General features: G+C 42.1%; 1 protein-coding gene across 1 annotated transcript in view; it reads right to left on the bottom strand.

Annotated features, from left to right (window-relative positions):
- Positions 1 to 5,673: 5,673 nt before the first annotated feature.
- The window catches only part of LOC128275996 (fatty acid hydroxylase domain-containing protein 2-like), a 10,077-nt gene continuing 7,828 nt past the window's right edge, over positions 5,674 to 7,922 (bottom strand). Inside the window, exons 4-5 of the mRNA XM_053014464.1 lie at positions 5,934 to 6,567; positions 5,674 to 5,815 (exon numbers count right to left, since the gene is read on the bottom strand). Of these exons, the coding sequence (XP_052870424.1) occupies positions 5,674 to 5,815; positions 5,934 to 6,567 (776 nt within the window). The remainder of the gene's footprint in view (positions 5,816 to 5,933; positions 6,568 to 7,922) is intronic.

Genomic DNA, 7,922 nt, shown 5'->3' on the forward strand with positions numbered 1-7,922 from the left:
TACCATCGTCACAAGCGAGTTAAGCTATATCAACAAGATAGGATTCCACGAACTGAAACTGTTGTTTCGACGATGTCTGGCAAGCGACTCAAAACATTCCGTCATCTGCATCACTATTTTGAGAGAATCGGCAGGAAAGAAAACCAGTTGCTTCTAAACATTTTGGACGGATGGGAGGAAGAAAGACTCTTTCTCCTATGAAAATGCCTCCCTTGCTTTTGAATTGCTTTCCTGCCTCCCCTAAAACCAACCATGTTACGTGTAGGAAAGGAACAAATAACTTTTACACTACCAAAAATCGAGCCAGAAACGGGTTTATTGTGTAATAATAAAAACGATCGGGGGACTCGACTAAAGTTTTGCATATTGCCATTAGCGGAATGCTAACTGTTGCCGAAATAGGCAAACTCTGAATCTCTCTCTTTGATAATGTTTTTTTTTTTCATTTGCCAATAACTGCAACGGAAACGGTGACTTAAAACTGTGTTTCCATTCCATTTGGAGACGAGAAAGGAAATACGTAAAACAATGCATCATCATAATGCTTCATCTTACTAGGTTTATGTTTTCGATCTATTTCGATCTACTACTAACTCTTGTAAACCTGCTTCAGCATGAAGCATGTTAAGTGTACTGAATATTCACAAACAAAACCCACCGATAAGATCGAGCAATGCGTTCCAAGATCGTTCAATCATAGTTTGAGTAACAAGGATGGATGAAGGATGAACCACGAGCTCGCGCAACTCTACGTCGAACCCAGTATCCAGAAGGTGGTTAAAGCCGGACGGATACGTTCGGCAGGGCATGTTGCAAGAATGCCCGACTACTGCGCCCCTGCGAAGATGGTGTTCGCCTCAAACCCGGTAGGGCAAAGACGACCAGGGGCCCAACGAGCAAGGTGGTTTGACCAGGTGGCACTAGATCTGGCGGAGAGTACTCGGTTACCCAAGGATTGGAGAGCGGCGGCCAGGAACCGAGCCAACTGGAGAGGTTTTGTTAGTCAGGCCATGTCGTAAGACGGAAGGCCAAATAATAATACTACGAATACTAATAATAATACGACGTAACACGAGGGTTGGAGCGGGGCTAACACCACTGCCCGTAAAAACGATCCGTTGTAGAGAAGAGCATCAGAGATTAACATTGTCTCTGGTGCAGGCCAAGACCGCGCAGCGGTTGTAGCGCCAAAGAAGAAGAAGAAGAATTTTCAAGAGTTCTAATTTTATTCAAAACCCAGTTTGTGAACAAAATTTACACACAGATTTTGCATTTATAGCAGTGGTCTCAAACTCATATTAGCATGTGGGCCGCATTGGAAAGTAACAGCTAGTCAGCGGGCCGTAGTGGAAAGCAAGAGCTAGCCAGAGGGCCGCACCACATAAAGAAAATGTTTTTTCATTAAATTTAACGCACCCTGATTTGGTTTGGATTTGAAATAAATCGTATCGGTCACTTCTGTGCCAGCAGCTGAACCGACAAGAAGTATTTTTTTGTGATTTATTGTTGACTATCCTGACTGGTATAACGTCATTATATACTCCGCGGGCCGCGAGTTTGAGACCACTGCTCTAACCTGTAGCGGTTTGCCGCGGGTCTTTCTCACACGCCTTCACACCCTTTGGTCTCACAGCCTTTTCTTTTTCCGTTTTTTCTACTCACACACTCTCGCGCTCTTGGGATCTTGGGCCCTGACGCTACTTTTTGTTATTTAAGAGTGTGAAAATAAGGCACTTTCTTCTCACTGTTCCCTTTCCCAGAAACTTAAAAGTTCCTGTCCTCTGCATTCTTTCATTTTCTAATACTTGGAATGCTTCTATTTTCGGCGTATTTTTCATTTTCCAACTCTTAAATGTTATTATTTTCTGCACACTCTATATTTACGAACATTTAAAAAGTTCCTATTTTCTGCGCGTTCTATACTTACCGACACTTAACAGTTTCTATATTCTGCGCGTTCTTCATTTTAAACGCCAGAAAATGTCATTTTTCACTTTTTCACTTTTTCACTTTTTCACTTCTTGCGCTATGCGCTGCCGGCACCGTTGAACTCGTTGCACCGGCACAGAGCCGACAGGCCAAAAATAGGACCGTTCGCATCGAGTGTCAGACAAAGACTGAAGAATAGAAGATGATGTTGAATGTTTTACGTTTTAAAAATTAGTAAGAATAAGAATAAAGAAAGCTTTTATTTAGCTCTATTTCATTCAAAATGACAACTTGATTGGAGTTTAGCAACTTACGGAAGCAATCGTTTTCAGACTCTATTGCGTTAGCTACTAACTTTTAAATTGATTGTTACCTTAGATGTGCTGACATTTTGACAAAGTGAGCTAAAAATATAATTAAGTTTCGTTTGTTTGTGCGAACGATGAACTATTCATTGTTTACTCGACTGTTATTATTTTCTCAGAAAACATTATGCATTTCATTACTTAAAACACGCTGACTGTTAATGATGCTTCGAAAATATTATTTCATGTTCAATATTTCATAAATCAACCGATTGCGTACGGAATGGAAGGCGAATGACTTCCTAATGTGCCCTTTCGATGGCTTTTCAATCGTTTTTAAGCACTGGTTAGCCCGCCCAAACGCAAACTGCACGAAAAACGCAGCGTACAGGCAAAAGTGAAAACTGCTTAAAGGGTTTCTCTTTTCTCTTTAGTGCTCCCAGCAGCAGTATCCCTACGTGTGATGGATTACATCGTTTGATTCCACTCTAAAGGCTCCACACTACACATTTCTTCCTATGCCGGTGCTTCCTAGTTAAATCCTTCTTTCGCGAAACGGGCCCGCATATTTAAATGAGTTCAATGATTGCCTCTCGAAGGGACGTTGCACCTTGGTCCAAATACCTTTAAGTAAGTGTGTTGCGAAGAACAAGCCGACTTGCACTTGTTATGACCGGCCGCAAGCTGAGCCACGCGGGGGACAGAAACAACGGAACTGTCACCGACAGAAGCGGTCAGGCGAAACGGCCGCTCGCGACGGCGAAAACCAGGCAGGTAGCCCACTTGCATGCGAGGCTGGAAACGAGGACCCACGGCTGCGTGCGTAGCGCACCTCGGATCAGCTGGCGACCCGGACCGGGGTGCAATGACCGGCGACGACGCCGTCTCCGGCAGTTGGAATTTAGAAGCGTAGAGCGCCAGACGGGGTAGAGCGCCAGACGGGGACCCCACGTGATCTTTCATTATTCTCAAAAATAAAGTCTATAAGGTTTGAAGAACCGTCTGTTTCTTTTTTCTTCAACTCAATCAGTTGCAGTTCGCAACAAAGTGCGTTAGGTGTTTTTTTGAAGATGCTTCGTGAACCAAAACAAAATTTTATCTATAAAATTACTTTCAACCAATTCTTACATGATGGTTACATTGGTTTACCTATGTAAAACAATATTTTTCGCAGCATCGTGATCATGAGCACATGATAAAACAAAAATCTGCAGATAATGCTTTAAGACAATTGATAAATTTAAGATAAATTCAAAAGTTAGGCAAAAGTTTTCCGTTTTTGACGTCTCTTGACGAGAAAAAGTTTCTTTTGGTTCTTTCAAAATTTCTAATTTTATTCAAACCCCAGTTTGTGAAAAAAATTTACACCCAGATTTTGCATTTTTCGAGCTTTTCGCCAGTGCGGGTGTGACGCTTCCGCTTCCTTTTCTTTGGATATGTTGCGGAACAATGAGGGCAATGCTGTGCTTTTCGTTGCTGCGGTGGCCTTTGCTATGGGCGTTCCGCTTTATTGCGGTGTTGATGACTCCGATGTTTATTCGCCTTGAAGTATCGCTAAGGTTGATGTTTCGCTTATTCGAAGTTACTTCGACATGAGAAGTGGGCTCACGGGCTTATCCACCAAGACGCCACCAGTATGTTTTAATTGTCGCTATAATGTTTCATTACGCGGTTCGCATATCAAGACCGTAAGCTTCAGTGATTTTTCACCTGCCGTATACGGTTCTTTGCACGCATTCCATAGTTTAAAATTCATTACATTGAAGGCCTAAACACATTACCTGCATAACTTAACGAGCGGAGCGTTACGTCTTAGGACCTTTCACACTGGTTGACGAGCAGGGCGAACGACTGGGCGAAAACTGTTAGAAATCGAGTAATTTCACCCCAGCTTGTAACAACTTTGGCATCTGTGTTATACCATATAAACATGAAGTGGTATGGTGGTATGAAGTGATATGAAGTGATATGAATAAAGACGCACCGACTAGTTTGAATCAGTCGGCTAAGAGAAAAACGTTCATCGAAAAAACTTATTTAAAAACTTTATTCGCTTTGAAGTAACGCTAATTTTGAAGTTTCGCTTATTCGAAGTAACTTTGACATGACAAGTGGGCTCACAGCTTATCCACCAAGACGCCGACGGTGTGTTTTAATTGTAATACGTTTTTTTTCTTTTGTATTATAGAGACTTTGAGGTGTTGGGCACATTCGTCTCTTAGAATTGTAATACGTGAGAGCGTATAATGACGCTTTTAACATATCCAGACTGTAAGCTTCAGTGATTTTCCACCTGCCGTACACGGTTCGGTGCACACATTCCATAGTTTAAAATTCATTACCGTTTAGTCGTTTTACACATCGAAGATAAAGGAGAGATTTAGTGCTTTAGATATGCTGGAAAACATGTGTTCGATAAGCGGGCGACGAGTTCGCCGCACGCTTAACTGTCGGTACGATTGCGCTATCGGCCACCAGAGCCCGCTCCACCAACTTTGCACCTGCGCCGGAGAGCGATCTCGCTTCTTCTCTCGTGGCCTCTCATCTGGGCCGATCGGATGAATGTCCTTTGCCCGATCGGCCTAGGCGCCAGGAATCGGTCGTCCCGGTATAAACGCCTAGGAGTCAGCAACGAACGTCCTTTTTTTGGATTCGAACGCGTCCGCGATAAGACACGGAACTCTTTAACCCTTTAATTCTGATTTACGCTGATTGTTAACCCGTTCATCGAAATAACGAAAAAACGCGTTATATAAAACGCGCCCGAATATTGATTTCATTCCACGCGTCCTAAGCGAAAGACTCCAATAACATGTGTAATTGCCCCTTACCAATCATTTACGAATTACTAACCAATTATCAGATTCTTCCATTTTTATTCGTTCTAACCATTCTAACCGTTCACTTGTATACCAAATTTCGAGTCAATCGGTCCAGTAGTTTCGGAGTCTATAAGGGACACACGGACAGAACTTCGTTTTTATATATATAGATAATAATAATAATAATTTATATATGTATTAGACCTGGTTGCTTAAAGCTATACAGTTGAGACTTACGAATCTAAGGAGGTTGTTGTTGTGGCCTTATAAAAGTGTTGTTTTATGAGGCCAATAAGGTTTTTGATATTGACAAAGTTTGTGAAGCGATTTTGATACATTTGAAGCGCTTTGATCTAAGGAACCCTTGATCTCTGCGATTCGGTATGCAACGTGAAAGGTTCGCGCGAAAAGTAGGCGATCCTGCGACGGGCAATCATGGTGTGTACTACAAACGTCGCGTAACATCACAGCTGTCATAATTAAAAAAAAAAAGCCATAAGGTAGGCATGACACAAAAAAAAGGCTTAATAATCATGCACTATTACAAGAATGATAATGGTTGCCTTAAGATAACGTTTATGAAAATGTTAAATCACTAATCGAGTTTCGCACTTACACTATTTGTCCGGTACAAGCTCCCTGGCAGATTTGAAGCTGAAAATTCGATGGTCTCTTTGGTATTGTTTTCTTTTCCGAAACTCGTCGTTGGTACCATGGAGATGATCGTACAATCCAAAATTTCCGTAGCACTGGTTGAAACTGTAAAGATAAAATGGGAAAATCGTTTATGAGGTGAGATGTTCGTGGTTTTTCATAACGTACCATAAAGCGTGCTTCAAAAGTAACATGTTTAATAACAAATACTCAAGCTACTTACTTTTGGTGATGATAGTCGTGAGCCTCAGAGCTACTCAAAAATGGTAGGTGGTAACCGGAGTGATCTCCGATGGTATCCCACATAACGAACGTTACCCACAGGACGGTTGTGAACAGACGACATCTCGTAATTGCCGGACCAAGGAACACCGGCAGCATGCCACTAAGCAGAAATTCAAACGGAGTAACGTACATCCCTGTCACAGCCACTGGCGCTCGCCATTCGTGGTGCAGTTTGTGGAATCGCTGATAAAAGCGGCGACTATGGAACATCCGGTGGGAGTAGTAGGCTGATGTTTCCCACGCCAGAATGCAGATGATCATATCGCGCAAAAACTCAACCAACGACGGCACAACGCGAACATCCGGCATGGTGATGAACATTTTGCTACCGTGATACGCGGCGTACGTAACTGGGAAGCCTAGAAAGATCTGGTTGAAGACGACCGTTTTGACGAGCTGCTTGAAGCGTTCCCATTCTAACGGTTCGTGGGTCCCTGGTTGCGTTTTGTACTTGCGCATGAACTTGGGCCGGTTCGTGAGGTCCATCGTTAAGAAAAGTCCTCCCAAGGTCCAGTACAGTCCGTAGGTGTAAATGGATAAGTACCAAACGTACAGCATGTCTGGATCATCGCCTGATAAGTGATAGTAGAGACAAACATACGGAATGATTTTTGAACGGAGTGTGTGACACAATTAATCTCCACGCTAAACCCTAAGTATTCTCAAATGTACTGCTGTAGAAGTTTGTTCTGAGTTAGGCTGCACATTATATTAAAAACTGAAACTTGTTTATACAACAAGATACTGAAATAAAAATAACAAATCAACCGCACCGGTCACATCCAACAAAGTATTCCATGATCGTTCAGCAAAGTTTTGCCAAGTATTTGTTTCGTGGTCTACGATCTGCTCCGCACATGATTCTATCGTTAGATTCACTGTCGCTTTATCTGCCAATGCGTGATCCATTTCTTCACAAACATTCACTGGTTCTGTGAATTTGCAGAAATTGTTTTACGATATCTTATCACGCACAGCAAAGTTTTGCTGTGATTGAACACCTGTCTGGCCAGAGCTCTGGTTAAAGACTGGTCTACGATTTCAACAATTGTTCCGGTGATAGCTGGTTTGGGTGTTCATTCGGTCAGTCAAACGTCTTTATTGATGCTTATTGAAAACGTGGTCGAAATCGAAAGCAAACGCCACAGGCCTTAAACGCTACGAAGTAAAGCGACTATGATGCTAAAAGTATCAGTATTTATCACAATGTGTTTGATTGATTCTACCCACGAGAGACTTAAGTATGCAAATAGTAAAAAGTTCACTGGGGATCATCTTCATGTTAGCAAGTTCGTTAAGCACCAGTTTTCATGTCACAACGTTTCACGATGAAACGCTTCGAATGGCGTCAAAAGAAACATTTCAATCGAGCTTTCCGCAGGGTGCTTTCGAACGACAAGCGTAGTTTTCCATTTTTCCTGGTCTTGAACCGTGCTTGCGCAGAAGAAAATGCATTTGAGCTTTTACACCGATCCGTTTGACGGTCTGGAAAATTGAAAATTGAACCACAAAACTTTACTACTCCTTACAAATGAATCAATAACTGCAACGGAAACGGTGACTTAAAACTGTGTGGAATGGAATGGAATGGAACATTTGGAGACGAGAAAAGAAATACGTAAAACAATGCATCATCATAATGCTTCATCTCACAAGGTTTATGTTTTAAAACACGATCAATCAAAACACTACGATCTATTAACACTTGCAAACCCTCATGAAGCATGTTAAGCGTACTGAATATTCACAAACAAAACCCACCGATAAGATCGAGCAATGCGTTCCAAGATCGTTCAATAATATTTTGTTTAACACTCGTTTCATGATCTACAGTAGCGGCCGCGTGCAATTTTGTTGTCGTAGGCACTGTCGTATAATTTAACCAAACATAATCCATTTTCACTGCGCACAAAAATTCGTCTCACAA

The sequence above is a fragment of the Anopheles cruzii genome, unplaced genomic scaffold (assembly GCF_943734635.1).
Source record: "Anopheles cruzii unplaced genomic scaffold, idAnoCruzAS_RS32_06 scaffold00251_ctg1, whole genome shotgun sequence".
Lineage (NCBI taxonomy): Eukaryota > Metazoa > Arthropoda > Insecta > Diptera > Culicidae > Anopheles > Anopheles cruzii.